General features: G+C 35.6%; 1 protein-coding gene across 2 annotated transcripts in view; it reads right to left on the reverse strand.

Moving 5' to 3' along the window:
- Nucleotides 1-22,673, reverse strand: part of LOC114242569 (uncharacterized) — a 70,147-nt gene that overhangs the window by 25,110 nt on the left and 22,364 nt on the right. The window contains exons 1-2 of one of the 2 annotated variants that reach the window (XM_089733470.1): nt 14,480-14,594; nt 8,545-8,786 (exon numbers count right to left, since the gene is read on the reverse strand). In XM_089733470.1, coding sequence (XP_089589596.1) covers nt 8,545-8,667 — 123 coding nt within the window. In that variant the 5' untranslated portion in view covers nt 8,668-8,786; nt 14,480-14,594. Of the gene's footprint in view, nt 1-8,544; nt 8,787-14,479; nt 14,595-22,673 lie in introns of those variants that run through there. The other variant, XM_028173770.2, reaches the window with a different exon arrangement.

The following is a 22,673-nucleotide window of genomic DNA, read 5'->3' on the forward strand; positions in this document are numbered from 1 at the left end:
GTATTCCTTTTTACGAAAATTGCGCGGACGGAGGAGTATGAAATTTTCCACACTTATAGAGAATATAGAGAAGAAGTGCACAATGCTAATATTTTTTTTAAATAATGCATAAAAGATACATTAAATCAATAAAGACACTACATACCATGTATTTGACGCACACACGCATGCAGACTATTTACTGTCAAACTTTTGTTCATGACGTCTGTTGTTAAATTGAGAATAGATTAAATATTGTTTATCTTTGTTAATATTTTTAGTGTGTATAGTGTAGTCTTGGCGAAATTTGTGATTATAGAAGTATAAAATACAATCATAATAGTGTACAAACTTACAATTCCAATTAATTATAGTCGAATTTCGACTACTGCGGGACCTCTAGTTCTACTTATTACGTATCATTACTGTAATCGTATTGATAGCTAGCTAAGTTCGCATTTATTTCATTGTGTCATCTACGAATCCGTTTGTGAAACTTATTTTGCAGTTTATAGACATCCTGGTTTTAATAGATTAAAATATCTATTAATGTCAGATATATTAGTAGTTGTTATTTCGAAATCGTAGTGGCCTAAAGGATAAGACTTCCTTTACATTCGTATCGAGCGATGCGACGACTAGGCCAGTGTCGAATCAGTAGGTAGGTATCAATTTTTCTAATAAAATATGCACTTAACAAACGTCCGCAGTGACGTCCACAGGGACGAAATAGCATTGTGTAATAAAAATAAAATCCGAAAAACTTAAAATTCTAATAAATATTTGTGATAGGGTTTCTTTCATTTGAGTCCGCATGAGTGGGTATGACCGCCCTGCCTATTTCTGCTGTGAAGCATTATTGCAGGGTGTGGCGTTATACTGTATAAACTAAGGCTTAGAACTTATGTCTCAAGTTTGGCCGACTTAACTTAATAGATGTATGGCTGTAATAAAGAATAAAAAAATAAAGTTTGGCGGTATTGACGTGGTTGATGTTTATGGGCTCCAGTAAACACTTAATATTAGGTGGGCAGTGAGCTCGTCCGCCCATCTCAGCAATAATAAAAAAAGTAGTCTTTGAATTTTAAATCCTCAGATATTTCAAAGGTACCCCACCCCGTAGGGATATACATACATACAAAAAAATATATATTTATTTCTAAGGTGGTGGTGGTATACTTTGGTTGATAAATTATCGTGGATGTAGTAAGATTGAAGAGAAAGAGGCTATAGCTAAATCGATTAGGCGAAGTGTGATATTCTGATAAGATGTGCTTGCTGCGATGGCGCTTGATAAAAGGGCGTAAGATAAATTCTGTGTCTGACTTCTATCATACGTTAGTAGGAAACAGTAAGAAATAAATAAAAATGAATCGAAAAGAATAAAATATGAAAATAGAAACGTTTATGATAATAAAACATCATTTATTTCACACGTTCAAATTTCACTTATTTAAATACGTATGTAAGTTAACAGTCGAATACGCGCAATAGTAAGTTTGTGCACAAAAACGTGAGAATCAAACACATGAAAAGGCCATTAGCCTGGTTAATATTAACTACAAGACTCGTAACTATGTGTGCTTTAAGAAAACTATATCAGTAGGCGAAGCGATGGTTGTGGGAACGTACGACAATTGATGTAAAATGTGTGAGTAAAATTACTATGACGATAATTTAATATCTCTTTCGTGAGCGCGGACTTTAGTAGTAGTGACGTCATAGAGAGCAATGTACATCGAACTTTAGTAGTTCGACTGCTGCCTCAATCTCTATGTTTAAATGTCTCTAACATATTCATTAATAAACTTTTTATAAAGTCTTCTTCTTCTTCGTCGCTTCCTCATTGCTGAGGGTCGTGACCACCTTGCTCTAGTTTCTCCACCAGCTTCCTCCAACGTTGCCTGCATTCGGCCTGCTCAATGGCGCCCGCAACGCTGGTGTTTTAACCTCCGTTACAATATCCGTCCACCTGGTTGGCGATCTTCCCCGACTTCTCTTTCCTTCCACGTGACCTACAACATTAGTTTTTCCAAGTTGTCATGATTTCGTCAGGCCACGTGTCCGAAGTACTTGAGGAGATGCTGCATATCTATTGTAGATAGACGGGTCTTGACGTTTAGCTCCGAGAGAATTGACACATTTGTTCGGTGCTCCGTCCATGATATGCCCAACATTTTGCGCCAACACCACATTTCAAAAGCGTCAATTCTCGATTGGATACGGGTCTTGAGGGTCCAAGTCCCAGAAGCGTACAAGAGTATGGAGAAGATAAGGGTTTGCATTATAAGGTCTAATCCTCTTTAATGTTTTGAAAGCATAATCTTTTGTGAAAATAAGAATTTGGACAACGTGCTAAAACGCAATTTGCAAATCGATCATTCTATTGTCAACGAACGTCCACAATATGAAAACACAAAAATAACAATTAAATGTTTCATTTCACGGCATGAAAAAGATGTTCGAATAATTTCTAATAACATCGATTGTCAGGCAACAGTATACTGATGTAACGAGTTTAGTTAGAAAAATCGTGCGATTATGCACGCGCAGATCAAGGATGGTCACGCAATGTACAATTGTATGACACGAAAAGAATCTGCCTAGGGTTGCCAAAATACTTAAGTTATTTTTCTTATAACGCTTACTCGGTGTCAAAGCATTCTGTATCCTACCCTCCTCTTCTTTAAAATGAAAAGTAGACTTTTCTAGAGTTGTACAAAACCGAAAAGCCTCGCGACCAAATCTTCACTTAATCTTAACAAAATCTTAATCTAACTTAATGTGAAAATGTTATCCTTGGAATTATCTCCAAACAAATTTACTTCCTTAGTATTTCCGAAGTAAGACTTCGTCGAGTTTGCAGTAGGAAAGTTTGCCAATACATCATTAATAAACAATAAGTTGTGATTAATTTTATAAAGTCGGTTATATGTATATAGTATTATTACAGAATCGACGACAACCCTAAATACGCGAATGACGTATTCGACACGGAATTCGAAGAGTAATGGATAATAGTGTGATTGTTAATTTATCATTTTAATCGCCGCACACTGTACTGAGTGAATTTACGATTCATATACCTTTGAAACATTCCAATGATACCTAAAGTTTTGATAAAATCGTTTTTATTTAGTCTAAAATAATAATTTTTCTAATTATTTATCAATAAATGGCCCTATTAAGGCACGAAATAAATAATAAATACTTACAAAAATACTCAAGCACGCTCGAAACATTTTTATGTATGGATGTGGATTAATACTGCGAATACTTTTATTAATTACTTTACACCTGTCGACTGCAACAAAGCCTGCATTCATCTGTTATCAGAGTTAGCGATTAGATAATAATAATCGATATTGACTTCTGTAATTTGTTGTTTGAGTATCGGAACGCTGCCAACGCTAAAATTAATTTTAAGAACTGAGAAAATTAAAGAACTATATAGCTGTACCCGTCCGCTGCGCTGGGCATTTAAAATTAACATTATTATTTCTCACCCCTACAAAGATTCTCATCATTAACGCCCCCGCAACTGGTGTAGGGAGTCCAAAACTAATATAAATATTAGCCTATCCATTAAGTACATGTATTTTTTACATGGATACTAAGTTTCAAGTCAATCGGATGCATGGTTCAGTAGTTAGTTATAACGGAACATCCGTAAAAACCACTGTAGATTTATATATTAGTTTAAATAATACAAGTCAAACTTAAATTACCACCATCTTATATTGTTTATCCATTTTTTATGTGTAAAGTAGTAATAGTATAATTATATTATAGATAATTTTTTTATTGCCCTAGTAGGCAGACGAGCATACGGCCCGCCTGATGGTGAGTGGTTACCGTCGCCCATGGACTTCAGTAATGCCAGGGGCAGAACCAAGCCGCTGCTTACCGTAATAGGCAGCGGCTTGGTATGTATGTATGTATGTATGGTATATTTATCTATATGTACATATCAAAGGGTGAAATGCTATTTGGTTTAAGCGACATTTTTGCAACTTTACAGGAGATAAAGTTTAAAATTTGGAAAAAACATCATAACAAAAAACTTCTTCAGCTATTTGGATGGGGTAAACTTAATTGAGGTTCAATTAAAAACATCGAATTGTTGATGCTAATACCAAATAAAACGGACCTTTAATTACAAATGTCGCGTATTAAACGTTATGTCGTCCAAGTCAATTGAGGCAGTCAGCGCAAAAGTGTCCTAAGCTTATCATAGTTAGTATGGAGATAATGAATTTGGAATTTACTTTTACGCTGTTTCGTAGGCAAAAACAATACGCGCAAAAATAATGTTTAGAAAGCCATCTGTTCTCTATGGGTGATACTAGGGATGGGCCGGTTTTGCATCAAAATTTATTATGTTTTAAATAAATTTCAATATATAAAAGCGTATATGAAAAATTGTGGGTTAGGCTAATTTTACACTGACGGGGTCTCAATTAGCCTTTCACCCTTCGATATATTCTTTTTTCAATCGACAAGTACACTGTGGTTAATTTCTTTCTTGAAATTATTCTTTTCGATCTTTATTTTATACTTATAATGTTCTCCATTTATGTTTTTTTTTTGTTGCTTAGATGTGTGGACGAGCTCACAGCCCACCTGGAGTTAAGTGGTTACTGGAGCCCATAGACATCTACAACGTAAATGCGCCACCCACCTTGAGATATAAGTTCTAAGGTCTCAAGTATAGTTACAACGGCTACCCCAACCCTTCAAACCGAAACGCATTACTGCTTCACGGCAGAAATAGGCAGGGCGGTGGTACATTTTATGCAATAAAGGATACTCCACTTTACTCCACTCCACCTTCTCTAAAACAACCTTTATATACTACAATTCAAACTTCGACTTCGTGATCCCATGGCGGTGGAAGTATTAACGATGTCTATGACTTTCGATACTCCTCTACTTATACCACGAAAAATGATTTCAATACAGTTTGAAAAAAAAAACGGTAAATTTTAAAACAACTTATATGGCACGGAATAATATTACTAATGTGTTAAAGGCAAGAGTGGATCAACAGAGTCACCGAGTATCGACAACTTTATCCGTTATTGAAGTTGCCTTACTGATTTTTAACATTCTCGTGTACAAGAAATCTCTGAAAGTACTAAGATTTTCTGTTTCGTAATAGAAGGTGCATAAAGACATACCCCGATACGCATTCAGAACGAAAGGTAGTAACGAAACCAGAACGCGATGCGAATTTTTCCGCTATGTAGGACGTAAACATTCCCGTGAAATTTTACTAATTAATTTATTTTATTTGTATTTCGAATTTTCATTGCCTGTCAAGACAAATTTTACTTTCATTGTTGATTCTATTATTTTATGAATTGCAATTGAAACAAAAGGAAATAGAACTTATAAGTAATGTTAGAAGTAAGTTATAAAACGAGACTTCGCGATAAGTTGCCAGTGATTGTAGGTCAACTACAGTCTGTTGTAACTAGGGTTGTCTCGTGTTATAAAGAAAATAATAATTTAAATTAAAGTTCGCCGATTAGTTAATGCTTTTTTTTATTTTAATAAACTGCGGTGTACTATTTCGTTAGACTTTAACAAATTTTTAAATAATTTTTGTGCGAATAAAATGCGATGTATAAATATCTTAGTTAATAATTAAGATTATTCTTCACTAATAAAATAAAAAAATATTAGAAAAGACATTCGTATTGGCCCTCAATTGTGAAAAAAATTGTCCACTTGAATGAATGCATCGTGTTGTCCTGTTTTTTTTTATTTTATTTTTTATTGCTTAGATGGGTGGACGAGCTCACAGCGCACCTGGTGTTAAGTGGTTACTGGAGCCCATAGACATCCACAACGTAAATGCGCCACCCACCTTGAGATATAACCATATATTATATAAAAAAACTCAAATCAATCAACCCTACGCGGTCCTCGTTTCGCCTAAACGTTGTCAACCAACACAAAGTGAGGCCATCAATAAAGATAAAGTCAATTTATACCCGATCGGTTTTCTAAACACGATCATTAAAACTTTCATCTCACAATCGACCGGTAAAAGTTCAGCAGGTAACAGAACAATGGTATTAATCCGTATAGACGTGGACAGCGAAAGTGACAAGTGTGTTCTGACTATTAATTTCTGTACATAATAGATATTAATATCTAACTCAGTTATTTTTTGTGTCTTTCGTTCTTGCGTACTTAAATGATATAATATTTAATCGGTTTGCTATATTTAACGTACATTTTGCACCATCAATAGTATAAAATCTATGAACCGGTCATTATCGAACTCTTAGCCTTACAATAGTTCCTAAGATTTAATATGCAGCGAATTGACTAAAATTCATAGTGCAGTGAAATAGGTAAAGATTTTGTTTCGATTTGGAATTTTATTGGAAACTAGATTGATAAATAATGTAGTGTTCAACATCTTCTTATTAGCCAAAGTATTAAAAAATATCTCATCTAATGCGAAATAGATTCTCCCAAATACTTCTAATATTGATTACCGGCAACATTTGTATAAGATACAAGTGGTTGACTTTTTAGCGTGAACGCGAGGAGTGAAGTTGTGTGATTTGTTTTATTTTGTCTATTTAGTGTTTCTTCAGGTTTAAATGTGTAATAACGGTGGTTTATTAACTGTTTAATATCTGTGAAAGTGCACAAATGTGTGAAAATGAAACAAAGCTGCTGGACGTAACTTCTCGGGTTCCTCCAAAAAGTCCACTGAAAAAATCTCAGTAAATGACCACCATTTTACTGCGATTATATTTCATCCTATATCATCTCATTTTATTAAATTTCATCCCAGTTGATTAATGTCTCAAATTAATCATCTTCATTTCATTTCACTCGATATTATTATTTTTCATAAAATTAAGAATATAAAGTGAAATAAGACATGACTTAAAGGTCTTAGTTACCAGGTCATAAAATCTCTTAAAAAAAAAATTACAAGTGGTTGCGCAGTTCATTATGCGAATTGCGGAGTTTCGAGCTGTGCAAATGATTGCATTGTTTTTAAGAGAAGCGTGAAAGTGCACAAGCCATAACGTCAGATCGCCATGTGCGATACTGCATAACAATAAAGACCTTGATAAGTAACATGAAGACAGACAAAGCACAGAAACATCACGAAACCAATAATAAACGTTAGCCAATAATACCACATCATTAAATTGTAATCATTTATCAATCGATTTCATATCCCTTTGTTGGAGAACTTAGGAGTATCGATCCATTAATCATTTAAGTATAAAAATGAGAGGTTTACAATGGAAGATTTCGATCTTATGCCGCAAGGTTTGCTACCACGTCGTAATGTTTGTGGAGTTTGGTATCGATTTATGTCTAGATATTAAAAAATAGGCCTAGGGGGCGTAGTCCCATGCGCTGGTCCGATCAGATTAAGACGACTTTGGAATCCAGCGTCAGTGTCGCTATCCACTGCGCGGAGGACAGAAGTGAATGGAGGATCATAGTCCTGAAAAGTGCTCAGTAAAGGTCACGACCCTCAGAACTGAGGAATACGACGCACGGAGGAGGAGGAGGATTCAAAAATAATTTTTAAATAGCAGTGAAAAAGTGGTCCGATATAAAGTTGCATTTTATTTAATAGCTGTTACTTTGATCTCGTTTTTTATCATAACATTGAACAAACCCGTTGTGCATAATCATATCTAACAACTCTCGGTTGTAAACGAAACTCGCGAATACGCTCGTCACGAATTACGATTACAAATTACACAGTATCCTGTGTTCTGTAAGAGGAGTTACTGTTGCAAACAGTTTACATAACAACGCGTAATTCGCAAGTAGCTTTATAATAAGATGTGTCATCGGTAAATGACCGTTCGTTTGACACTCAATTTGCACGAGACTATGAAATTTAACGGTAGGCGTTGAACGTCTGCGGAATCAGGTTTTAACGATTCACAGTAAAAGCGGCAAGACTAAAGGCCAAGCTTTATAAATGTAAATGAGTATTTATTGGAAAACAATACAGAGTTGGAAGCTAAATGAATGGACAGAATGATCCGCCTTGCCTGTTGTCTGCAGAGATGGCAGGTTACTTTCTCTTATATTTATCAAACCCGGACCCGAAGTTTCTTCAAGGTTTTTATTCATATTATGTATTTATCTGAAGACCGAAAGTTTAATGGACCGTATTTGGCTGAAAATTAAATGGTAATTTGCTTACTCCCGTCTTGGAGAGACAGGGTTCCAACTTAAGCGCTTACGATTACTTTCGCTTCAATGACCCGACAAACTTACAATGTTAGCTCTTTTGAAAACGAAAAGTAAAAGCGGTAGTAAATACTTCATAGCCTATAAATTTTTATGTTGATGGCAGAAATGTGCTTCTATATTTAGATATTGAGTACTTTAAAGTATCGGTCATAAGCATTCCTGGGTTTTATAGACGGTATTTTATATAGTTACATGTAACGAAATTAACAGTGCGGAATAATGAAATAGATGAATGAAATTGAAATGTAGTGAATGAACAAATTCAATTCGGAAACATGAGATTTTTAAATGAAATCTGCTGATACTCACTCTTTCGCAGGGAGGTGGCACCACAGGTCCATCGACTTCTGTATAAATGCAGAGAGTAGACTTCCTGGACAGCGAGTCGCTGGCTAGACTGCTGGAGCTGGATCCCGTGGAGAACTTCATCATCAATGACCTTAGGTCATCAGGTGACGTCAACGTGCACTATCCGGTGTTGTGGCCGATTCATCACAGTGCTCTCGTGGGTGATCAACGTAAGCGACAGCTACTTTTTCGTATTAATTAGCCTGTTGAAGAATGAAATCTTTACTACTTTATCTTACATTTTTTTAAAGTATACTTTGTCTATTACAAATTTGGTGGTCCTGTGGTGAATTTCTATTAGGTACTACAAGTATATATAATATAATTTCGATGATAGCGTAATTCAGCTGCATGTTAACAATACTAGGCAGTACGAGTATAATTGCCACTGATGTCGGGACGGAAAACGACATCTAAAGGGCGAAATCTAAAACTACCCTTTAAGCTAATGAAAAAAATGGAAGGATTAGAAATGTTATGAAAACAAGCGTGAGCTGTCGAGCGTTGGATGGCAAGTTCGCTGGTCGAAGAGGACCCCTGAAAGCTGTATTATATTACAAAGAAATGAAAACTGAAAACACAATAACAAGGTAGAGCCGGTTGTAATGGCGAAAAATGATTTAGTTCATTTTCAATATACTAACATAGTTTCGTATTAAATACATAAAAGTAAAATTAAGGAATATATATAAGGATTCCTTTTCGCCACACGCAACTGCATTAATTGGCTGCCTATATACTGGATTTTACTTTAAAATTCATTCAGAAGGGTTTCAAACTCTTCAATTTCAAATTCAATTCTCACGCTTCTTTAATCTGAAGTTTTTCGTAACATTTATCATCTTATCTTACTATATCTTGAAATATGTCATATGTGAGGGATATATTAGGTAACATCAAATTTTTATTTTAGTTTATATCGTTTTGCGCAATCCATAGAATACAAGGAACATATTGACACTTAATGTGTGTTCTTTTAAAATTAATTTGGACAAACGTGTATGTACCTTACATACGCGTTTGGTAAATAATGTATAGGTTCGATAAGAACATAGTATACGACAAGATTCTTGTACATACTAAATAGCTGTTTATTTCTTCAACAAACAATAATAATCTTTTCTAGAGTCCGATTTATCATGTGGCCGGATCCTGTATTTGCTATTGACGAATTCTTGGGAGTTGTTTTCAATGCGAGATAGTTTTAAGTGATAAGATTAAATTGAATTTACAGAAAAAAAAGCATAGTATAACTATTTTGGTTTGTTTCTTTATTATTATTATTTTTTATCTTTATTTAAAGAGATTATGCACCTAGTGAATATGCCACTCCATTGTGCAACAAAAGAGAGTAACAAAATAATTATATAAAAAAATAAAAGAAATCTGTTATCATCTCTGAAGGCCACCAAATTTATAAAGTGACTTAGCCATTTCGGATTCCGGAAAGGCTAATACGTAATTTACACCTCCAATTTGTCGAAAATCTGTATATTTTGCAAAGAATTGTTGTCTCAATTCATCGTTCCGTGCACACTCCATCATAATATGAAATGCATCATCCAATACATCACAAACTGAACACTTGGGATCAGGAGCCTTGCCCATTAAATGAGCAAATTTATTGAGTGGGATGTGCCCGGAACGAAGTCTGAAAACAGTCACTAGGGTAGTTAGTTCTATTAATTTATTTTATTTTATAAAACCAGTCTATAATACAACGGTTGCTACTCCATCTGTGTTCTGATCTAGTTTCGTAACAAACTATCGTAATATTCCTATGAATATTTATTTTCAAACATAACTTTCACGCCATCCATCACGGCCTCGTGATTTACGGTTCGAAAATTAATCGATTAATTAATATTTTATGTTGTTTATGTCATTTTCGTAACGTTTTTCACGTTACCAGCGTTTCTGTAACATGTTGCGTTGTTTCGCCAACCGGAAATCGTCGATTGGATACTCAAACGACTTTCGATTTATGAGAGGAACCGGCGATTTTATTTTTAGGGCTGTTTCTAATGAATGGAACATGTGAACGTAGTTCTGATTGATCTTTCGCTTTTCTTTTCTATTCTCATTTATTAATAACGATAAATATATGTATTTATATTTTCGTTTGTTGTGCCAACATAAGCTTTTATCATAGTGACATTCTGTAGAGCTTTACTTGTTTTTTTTTATTGCCTAGATGTGTGGACGCGCTCACAGCCCACCTGGTGTTAAGTGGTTACTGGAACCCATAGACAATGTAAATGCGCCACACACCTTGAGATATAAGTTCTAGGGTCTCAGTATAGTTACAACGGCTGCCCCACGGCTTCACGGCAGAAATAGGCGGGGCGGTGGTACCTACCCGTGCCGACTTACAAGAGGTCCTACCACCAGTAATTACGCAAATTATAATTTTGCGGGTTTGATTTTTGAAAGTCAATCGTGGACAATTGTTGATTTTGAAACTTATTTAATGTTATAGAGCAATGATTAATTACATTGATCTAAGCACGCGTAAATAATGAATGCAACGTTACTTTTGAATATCAATATTAAATGTATCAGTTCAATTTTGAACACATTTGAATACGAGAGATCGAGAGGTCGAGACGTGAAAAGCTATTCGGTTTAAGCGACATTCCGCTTAATACGCGAAAAAAATCTTCATTTATTTGAATGGTGTAAACAAACATATTTGGAGTTCAATTAAAAACATCGAATTTTTTTTATTGTCCTTGTAGGCAGACGAGCATACGGCCCACCTGGTGGTGAGTGGTTACCGTCGCCCATGGACTTCAGCAATGCCAGGGACAGAGCCAAGCCGCTGCCTACCGATGTTTGCCTACCGATGTTTGCCTACCGAATTGTTGATGACATAACATGAAATAAAACGAACTTTTAATTGCAAAGATGATTGTAGCGTATTAAGCGAAATGTCGCTTAAATCAAACGAGCCTTTCACTCCTCGATGTGTTATTTAACGGTCAGCTATAATAAAAATGACAAAAATCGAAGTTTTTAAGAACCAAATTTTTTTATGTGACGACAATAATAATTATTCTCTTTATTTTATTTTTAAATGTTCAACTTTTTTAAATTTTTTTATGTCCTTATTATTATTTATTATTAAGGTGAGTGGTTATCTTCGCCCATGGACTTCAACAATGTCAGGGGCAGAGTCAAGCCGCTGCCTACCGTTAAGTACTCTCCACAAGCCTCGCTTGAAGTAGGGTATATCATAGCGCTCGGGGAAACATTGTGGAGGGGAGCTCATTCCAAAGCCGAACTGTGGATGAACACAGTGGCTCCAGGTAGTATGGATGAACTCTACTCCGGTGGCGGGCGGTGCTATGGTAAAAACGAAATGAAGGTATCATCTCAAACAATTCCTCAGAGCACTCCCCATGAAACAGTACAAAATACAGAGGGAACCGAAGTCCCTCCGAATTACGAATTGATTCTATCACAGATACAGATCAAGTACAGAATTTGAATATGACTTGCTCATGCGGACATAACGAAAGACGTCGTTGTAAAGATATAAATTTCAACTAGTGGTCCCGCCGTAGTCGAAATTCGACCATAATTAATTGAAATTATAAGTTTGAACATTATTAAGGTTCTATTGCTAAATACTTCGTTATGCATAGACCTCGCCAAGACCAAACTATGGAGAAATATTAATAAAGACAAACAATAATAATCTATTCTCAATTTGACCACAGACTATAAGCAATAAGAAAGGTTTGACAATAAACAAACAGCATGCATGCGTGTGTGTGTGTCAAATACATAGTAGTGTGTGTAATGTTTTTTTTATTGATTTAATGTATTTTTTATGTATAATTAAAAAAAAAAAAACATTCTGCACTACTTCTCTATATTCTCTATAAATGTGGGAATTTTCATACTTTTCCGTCCGCACAATTTTCGTAAAATGGGGCACAGCAGTATGAAATTTCTCACACTTATAGAGAATATAGAGAAGGAGTGCACAATGCTAATATTTTTTTTAAATAATGCATAAAAGATACTTTAAATCAATAAAGAAAACATTACGCAAACTACCATGTATTTGACACAACACATATATAAAAATATACTCTTTGTTTACTGTCAATTGGGAAACTTTTGTTATTGTTTAAAGTCTGTGGTCGAATTCAAAATAGATTAATATTGTTTGTCTTTAATGTTATTGATCTATAGTGCAGTTTTGGCGAATACTGTGAAACTGTGATTATATTATCGAATTATAATAGTGTTTGACAATAGAACCATAATAATGTTTAAATTTATAATTTCAATTAACTATAGTCGAATTTCGACTACTGCGGGGCCACTAGTATTAGATTATAACACTATCTCGTAATATTTATTAGTCGTAAATGAAGGACACGAAAGAAAGTGTCAGACAGACAGAAAACAAAGCCATGATAGCGCATGAGAAATTACGAGTACATTCGAGTTGCGACACCAATTAAACAGCGACATATTCAATGTTTAGGGTTGCGTAATGAACCGAAAGCTTTTTTAATTTTATAAATTTTCTTTTTATAATTTTTTTATTATTTATTTTTTTGTTGGTTTCTTTCATTATTTATTCATTAATTTTTCCTTTACATTCTGTATAATTTTTTTTATAAATAATAATAATAATAATATATGAACTGTTGTTCTGAAGTCCACTTAGATGAAAACACGACATATAATTTATTTATTTTTTATTTATTACACTTTATGTAAAATTTACATTGGCGGACTTAATGCCTAAGGCATTCTCTGCCAGTCAACCAAAGGTAGTGCAGAGTAAATAGTGGTAGGTGCAATGAAATTTATATTAGGTAACGAATACATACAAAAAAAGTATATCTACATATATACAAAATCACATATACATACATACATACATACATATATACACACACATACATATAATAGTTTATACAGTATTAAAAGGAATATATTACAGCTGTCTATCAATTTAATAATTTTCGGGACATAGATTTTTCTTATTCTTAAAAGTTATCATAGCATACGCAATCTGGTCTTGGTTTAATTGTAGTTTAAACACATCAACTGTCCTTAATAATCTTTTTTTTTCACCCCAGCTCCCGACGTATTTTAATGCTTTGAATTTTGGGGTAGGTAATAATTTTGAAATGACAAACATCGGTCAGCCCTATTCAACTCGACTTGCATAGGGCACACGGCACACACGACAATGGTTACCCGCTGTGGGAGTTATTACAAGCTGTGTGACTCACATCGAAGCATTATGTTTGCTTGAACTTTTCTGTTAGTTGAAACTCATGGCAAATATAAAGCGTTGTTTATAGTTAAAACGATTTACAGAGCAACTTTCACTATTTGAAGCATTAGCGAATCGTAGACGCGTTTAAGAACACTTTATATATTAATCTGTTGTTCACTTTTTCATTCTATTAAAATAATTTTCGAATTGGTCCAGTTTTGGTGGTAGGACCCTTTGTGAGTCCGCACGGGTAGGTGCCACCACCCCGCCTATTTCTGCCGTGAAGCAGTAATGCGTTTCGGTTTGAAGGGTGGGGCAGCCGTTGTAACTATATTGAGACCTTAGAACTTATCTCAAGGTGGGTGGCGCATTTACGTTGTAGATGCCTATGGGCTCCAGTAACCACTTAACACCAGGTGGGCTGCGAGCTCGTCCACCCATATAAGCAATAAAAAAAAAGTTTTTGTAGTCGTGAGTTTAAATTTAGATAAACGTATTTAAAAAAGACACTATTTTGAATTTTATCAATGACGACAGTGTCTACAAAAATCAAAACGAGTACGAAATATACGAAGTTTCCAGACGTTTCCTTATCATTGACGCGATTATATTCCGTTCGTAGTATTAATAGAACTTTTAATAACTAACTATGAAATTCACCAACTAAATTACGCCAAATCCAAATAAATGTTTCGGTAACACCAAAATTGTCAAATATTTTTGCACACACGAATAAATACTAAATATTTACACAAATAAATACTAAATATTTCAATAAATAAGAAATATTATTAAAATCGCTGCCACCGAACAAACTTGTCACAGCCGAGTGCCATTTACTCGTAAAATAAGAGATAAGCACTCTTTTATTAATGATAAGGCACATCACTAGCAGTAAGTACAATCGAAACGAATAAGGACTCAAATACTTTTGAGATTAATTTTATCAATATTTTTTTGTTGAGGCTAAGTGTTATTTATTTTATTAGATAACATACACTAGGGTTGCTCCAACGGCGGCGGATTCTATCGTCTATATAAAACTTCTATTATTAATTTCTTTTTTGTGTACCTGTGAGCTGTCGGCACTTTATTTTCGCAATTTCTTCCTCAGTAAACACCCATCTGTTGACGCTTTGAAAGAAATTAGGTGTGCCTCAAGAAAAAATAATAATAATATGTGAAATTTGTTCATTAGTAATTGAAAATGTTAGGAGCTTTAGAATGAGTCAACTAAAGTATTCTTTTCTCGGTTTCAACAATAATAAACATTTAATATAATGTACCTATTATGTCGGTATTTTAATTATTCTGCTGTTCCTTTGTTATTTTTTCCAAGGTTCCTCTCGTCATTTCTGATTCAATCACATAGAGGTACTTGCGAAGACAGAAAGTTTGTGTATTGTGGTGTACTGAGGCTTGTGGAGAGTACTTAACGGTAGGCAGCGGTTTGGCTCTGCCCCTGGCATTGCTGAAGTGCATGGGCGACGGTAACCACTTACTTAGGTGAGCCGTATGCTAGTCTGCCGACGCGGGCACTAAAAAAAAATCAAATGAGATACGGGAACTAAGCTTGACGCTTGTGTTCGGTGACGTTAGACTACAATTAGATAAAAAAAAAGTTTTAATACTATGGAATAAAAGAAAATGTAACAACAATAATTGATGTTGTTCGAATTGAAACGTTTCAGTTGAATAGTCAAAGGGTAATGACGTCATTTCCTACTTAGATAACAACTGTGTAGAGACGCAGTATATAGGCACACACACACAATTTTTAGGTCACAGGATCGTAATAGCAGTAGTCTCTGGCCCGCGATTAATCTAACTCCGACCTCCATTTTATGCAAACTATTTACTTGATAAATTCGAACCCACAACCAATGTAGAATATTATAATGTGTATTTTTTTTGTCGTGAAAGTAAGATATTAACATAATTATTCATTCAGACCGCACACATATAAGTATGTTTATTTATTTATTAAGATAAATGGGCAATCGAGTTCACGGTCCCCCTAGTACATCTAAAGCGATTATTGGAGATTATCGTGTGTATTTAGACATATGATTGTCGTCTAAATAGAAGCGTTAATTGAATTGCAATACCGTCTATGCTGTGTTACTGGTGGTAGGACCTCTTGTGAATCCGCACGGGTAGGTACCACCGCCCCGCCTATTTCTGCCGTGAAGCAGTAATGCGTTTCGGTTTGAAGGGTGGGCCTTCGAAGCCTGAGACCTTAGAACTTATTTCTCAAGATGGGTGGCGCATTTACGTTGTAGATGCCTATGGGCTCCAGTAACCACTTAATACCAGGAGAACTGTGAGCTCGTCCACCCATCTAAGCAATAAAAAGTTCTATTAAAAATGGAAGTTTGTTTTTAGAGTTGAGTAAATAACCGACAATGCAAAGTAATAGCTAGAAGAGGCCAAGATCGCATTCATAAAATAAGTTCTTCTAGCCTCAAATAAATCTATACCTACGTTTACGGTAAAACATTATACATGTTATCTATAATTCACAACGACCTCATCGTTCCCAATAACATAGAAACGCTATCGTGTACGTATAACTGGATATGAAGATACGTGTTTCCTACGAACGACGAATAGAGCCGATCAGGTGGAACGAGACGCCAAACTAATGAGTATAAGACACGCAATGTACACCGAAATTTTTAACTGCTCGTGGTGTCGTAGTGTGTTAATATCGAGGAGTTCTTTTTTTAAAGATTAATCTAGAATCTAGATTGATAGATACTGTTACGCGCTGGGGTTCGGGATAAATAAAAATTCTACCGAAGTACAAGTTAGGCCTGTATTCAACACTTAGAACACTTAAAACACTAAACGAACATTTTAAAATTCTCAAATCACTTCTTCCGCTTCGCTTCAGGTGATCCGTTCGCTGTTTCGCTTCGAGTAGTTCCGATTACCTACTAACTGCTTCGTGCCATCTCTCCAACGCTTTCATAGTCGATACGACATCCCTAGATAGATTGAGAGCATTCTGGGTAAGTCGAGTAGCTTTGATGTGTGTTTCCGTTATATGACAATAGATGGCGTTGTACTTCTCGATCTTACTAGTACCAATACCTTAACATGAACATCGCTGTCTGTCTCGAGATACGAGATCTAAATATCGAGGAAATAAGTATAAAAGAATTGTATGTTTTGTATATAGAATACGTCAGAGGTCGTAGGGAATTCCCACTAGACTAGATTGTAGTATTGTAAGATTGTACTATTTAGAGTCGTCGTGGCCTAAAGGATAAGGACGTCCGGTGCATTCGTATCTAGCGATGCACCGATTTTATAATCCCGCAGGCGGCTACCAATTTTTCTAATGAAATACGTAGTTACCAATTGTTCACGATTGATTTCCACGGTGAATGAATAACATCGTGTAATAAAAATCAAACCCGCAAAATTATAATTTGCGTAATTACTGGTGGTAGGACCTTTGGTGAGTCCGCACCATCACCCCGCGTACCATCACTCCGCCTATTTCTGCCGTGAAGCAGTAATGCGTTTCGGTTTGAAGGGTGGGGTAGCCGTTGTAACTAGACTGAGACCTCAGAACTTATATCTCAAGGTGGGTGGCGCATTTACGTTGTAGACGTCTATGGGCTCCAGTGACCACTTAACACCAGGTATTTTAATTACACTTTAACATTAAGTTTATATACCAATCATTGCAACTATATTCTTTGTTCTGGTTTATATTAGCAATGCGATTTGATATCGTAAAATACACCGAAAAAACGTGATAATTGAATTAAAGTAAGCTGCGATAAGTGTGCCGTATCTTAAAATTGATTGTTGATACAGCACGTATGGTGCCGTTACAATTAAGTTGAATTTAAATTGTTTTTCAGCAATAGCAATTTATTGTTTGGTAACGGTTACAGTTGATTAGTATTTGTTTATAGAAATTCGACCTAGTGCACTGACATTTCAAGATTCACTTTGGAACGGGGCTCCTTATCTCACGTTTTGTTTGCGGGCTGATGAACTAGACTGAAAAAAGTGTAGCAATGAAAAACGAAATGAAAAATAGTCATGTTTTTTGCAGTAATTTTTGAGGTACTTCCTGATCACCTAGAAAACGTTTTTTTTTTATCGATTTATCTCACCGTGAATTTTGAGAATATGACAATACTATTTTATATATGTATACTAAGTAATAAAAAATATTTTTTTTTCAGTAATATTTCAGAAATTTATCTATAAGACCAACTTTATTCACATTTTTTGATTCGTTTGATTATTTTAAGCAGATTCTTTATATTTCATTTAACATTACTTAATACAAACACAAAAAGATACCTATAGCAATTTAGGAAGTCCGTTCCAATCGGGTGACCATAACATTTCTCTCACTCTTCTTACCTCTCTCTTTTTTCATGTATTATATTTTATCTTTGTTCTTTTCATTTTAACTAGTAAAAGCAAACAACAAATTCGCTGATAGATTACAATTGAATCCATAAATTTATCATGTGCGTTTCCCACTGGTGCTAGGACCTCTTAACGCTGGTGGCAGGAGCTCTTGTGAGTCTGCGTGGGTAGGTACCACCACCCTGCCTATTTTTGCCGTGAAGCAGTAATGCGTTTCGGTTTGAAGGGTGGGGCAGCCGTTGTAACTATACTTGACACCTTAGAATTTATATTTCAAGGTGGGTGGCGCATTTAGGTCGTAGATGTCTATGGGCTCCAGTGACCACCTAACAAGAGGTGGGCTGTGAGCTCGTTCACCCATCTAAGCAATAAAAAAATAAAAATAAAAAATTCTAGTAATTATCCAACCACGGATTTCGATTGTAGCGAGCATATATTATTACTGCCGTGGACATCCGTGTTAAAGTAAAATACGTTCTAGATTTCTAGACTTTGTTACATAAACCGTAACGCCCATTCAATAAGAATGTAACACACGATCGGAATCGATAGCATCTACGCAGTGGCAGTTGCGTAAAAATAAAACTTGAATAATAGTATAGAATTCTATGCCTAAATCTATTAATAAAATATTTAATGGTCTCCGGGCCTTCAATCATATAAAAAATAATATCTAATTTGGTTCTCATAGTTTTTGACATTTGACAATATTTCCCTTGTTGTTACCAGACCAGTTAAACTTAAATCTAACGTTCCGTGACGAAGTGTCATTTTTTTTTATTTGTGACGCTATTTACTCAAATGGTACAAACTTAGTCAGTGCTGCTAATCGTCAAGTTACATTATAATTCCTTAAATATATATACGGTTCATGGTACCCCGGCGTCTCGTGAGCCCCCACGGGTAGATAGCACCTACCCTCCCGTTTTAAAAGGTAGGATAGCCGTTATACTACACAACTGAGACTTAAACCTCATGTCTCAAGGTGGTGCTGTGGTGGGGCTGTGATGTTTACTCCGCGAACTAGTTAACACCAGTTAGGCCGTGAGCTCGTTCAATAAAATTCCGTCTGCGCAATAAGAAATAATAGTTTACTAGTCACGTAGTCAACGTAATACTTCATCATAATTTGACAACTGACGCCACATAAAATGCACATAAATTGTGTTTTTTTGTCAATTTGGTTTACCTTCTTTATAGTTTAGTTACGTAGGCGAACAAAATAATAGCGTAAAATATATTTAACTAGGTATTTAGCTTTTAGCCCACAGCCGTCAGTCAAACTCTATTTATGGGCTAGCCTGGAAGACAAGTAAAGAACAGGAATCCTGCCTCCGGTAATTTAAGAGATCTTAAAATAGATCATAAATATTTTTGTTGCGTTTCTCTATATTTGTCTAAAAGTGTATTTAGTTTTACTGTTATGAGCTGGGGTTCGGGATAAATAAAAGAATCTACCGAAGTACAAGTTAACACTGTATTAGCACATAGAACACTTTAAAATTCTCAATTCACTTCTTCCGCTTCGCTTCAGGTGATCCGTTCGTTGTTACCTTCGAGTACCTCCGATTACTAACTGACTGCGTGTCACCTCTGCAACGCTTTTACAGCCCATACCACATTCCAAGAACTATCGGAACATTCCACACATTTCTAGTACTGTGTTTCCGCTATCTGACAATAGATGGCGTTGTACCTCTCTGGCGTTCTAGATGCTACTAGATCCTTCGATATTCGTTAGACTATTCGGCGATAGATGGCGTTACTCTTAGCGGCGTAATAATATTATAACAAACGAGTCCATTCAATGCGATTCATTAAGATCTTATTCTCCTTCAATCTCTCAATCGGCTTCTTCAGCATTATCATTATTGTCATCACAGAGATCAACGCTCCAGTTGCCTCATTTTTTATATGCCTTTAAAATTTTATTTTGTCGATGCGTGACGCCTCTCTGCGGTCTTTTTCATCTACGTGATGTTTTCGTTGAATGATTTTGTAAATTCAAGCTATTACGTTATTACGTTTACGTGAAAATATGTAAGAACACGGCGAAGATAATATATTTTGGTTGCATTAAATTGACTATCTATGTTCTTCCTCCTAGCCTGTCTCGTGTGAGTTCCGTATGATCCAAAACTCGGACATGGATTATTGAATAAAGTTTGGGTTTTAGGAGTTTCAACTCAAATATTGCTCGTCTTCCGGATCCGCGTACCACTGACTATTTATAGGACCAGTGTACCCGTAATCGCTCTTACGAACATTACTTACATTCACGTTTTTATAAACTTAAAAGTGTTCGAGTACATGTCACAGAATAGCATTATGACTTATTTGAAACATAAGTCGTGTTATTTGGAAGAACTTTTTTATTGAGTAGGAGGTAAAATAGCAGCACACACCTGATGGTTTGTGGTAGCCGAAACTCGTAGACATCACGACGTGGACTACCACACCCAACTTGAGACATGTGCTCGTAGTCTTAATTGAATAACGGCTGTTTCATCCCTTAAAGGGGATCATATTATAATTTCACGTCAGAAATATGCCGTACGCAATTTCACAAAAATTGAAGGTTTCGATATCTAACACGCGATTCCTTCATCGTGGAAGTCCTTCGTGAATACGTGTTAAGTTGCATTTCCTTCCAAAAAATTATGGCCACCCCAACTTTTTGAACTCTATTTATTCGCATTAGCAGTGAAATTGACTGTGGCGATTATTGCACTTAAATTAGGAACAGATGTGGCGCTTTTTGTTACCATCAGTCTATAAATAATGGACAACAACAAAAAACTTTCTTCTTAGCGTGTACAATCCTCAAATTATCCTCAATCAACGACGGCTAATATCATAAAGTGACCGCAGGGATAACGAGTTTTTCGCTGACCATACCAATGGGAATCAAATATAATTGATTGTAAAATTTGAAACGCGAGAATACGAAGTTGGATCGAGTTGAATGACCACCGGACAAGTTCAGGTGTACGACGAAAAGCGGACAAATAAAAAGCTTTTATCGAATTATTGTGATAGTAATCGGACGCAAACAAAAGAATAGATTTTATTCTTCATTCGTGTACCGAATGCCTGCCGCACTGTTTTTTTCCCTACGTATTTGCAGGGAGCTCAGGGGGCGAATCCAGCTTCTCGCGGAAGGATAGGTGAGCTCACGAGCTCAACTTGGGAGAATTTGGTAACATTAGCAAAGCAAAAGCAGTGGTTCGCTGAATCTACCACCGGATCGGTGAGAAGATCTGGCGAGAAACTCAAAGGGCTGTGGGTTAGTTCACTGTCGCTGAATTACACAGCTGAAGTAACTCACGCACCATCTATTTATTGTACTTTGATATTATTATTTTTTTCCCTTCCTATGGCGATAGCCTTGTGAGGCTATTTCAGCTTCGCCCTAACATGTAGGTGAGCTCACGGAGCTCAAACCGGAGTGTTGCTAGCAATGACCTTAGCAAGAGCGGTGCTTCGCAGAATACAAAACCGAAAAAAGAGAGTTAGCAAGTATAACAATTGTTCAAATCTTCAGTTCAATGAGTAAACGACAATTTATGTCCATACATTATAGTTTAGGTGTGAACAATGTATCCTATAACATTCATGTACTACTTATCATTATTTCGAATTGCATATATTAATGTTGTTATAAATTACAAATATTATTTTTAATATACACACTAGCCACCGCATCATGTACTTGCGTTGTATTTTGAAGAATTTTATCATGTTTATAAGGCGGTACGTGTTTCATGAAACAATAACTAAGCCGCTAGGCTTCATTAGGACTCATTATTATTTAATCTATCTCATTTATTTTGTGGGTTTATATTTGTTATTTTTCCGGTAGAGCGTACCGTAAGTACCCATCGGCAGGTGCCGTGATTTTGCCCATATCTGCCGCGAATACCGTGCATTATGGTTTGAAGGGCCCGACACCCGTTAAATATTACAGTTAAGAGTTCGACTTTGTTGTTGGCGATATTAACGTTATGATGTCCGATAACTCCGACTGAGTTGAAATTGCATTTTATTTGGTACTTTAAGGAAGGTTTATGGTTAAGGCCTTTAGTAATTACGCTTAGATATAGAGTGTGATTATCATTAAATCAACATTAATTAAATTTTTTAAATAAATAAATAATAAATAACTGTTAATATATACATATATAGATAATAAACACAGACAAAGAACAAACAAAGCTGTTCATCACACAAATGTTTGCCCGATGCGTGAATCGAACCCACGACCCTCGGCGCACTAGTCAGAGCCGCTAACTACTAGACCACCGAGTCATTCCTACGAATTTTGTAATTAATAAAGTTCAACGTTCGATACCATTTGATTGCGTACCACTACTTAAGCATCATTGTAGCAATTTTGTAATATTACATATAGTTACGTAAGTCGAAACGAGTTGAAAGCATT

Source organism: Bombyx mandarina, chromosome 15 (genome assembly GCF_030267445.1).
Source record: "Bombyx mandarina strain Sakado chromosome 15, ASM3026744v2".
Lineage (NCBI taxonomy): Eukaryota > Metazoa > Arthropoda > Insecta > Lepidoptera > Bombycidae > Bombyx > Bombyx mandarina.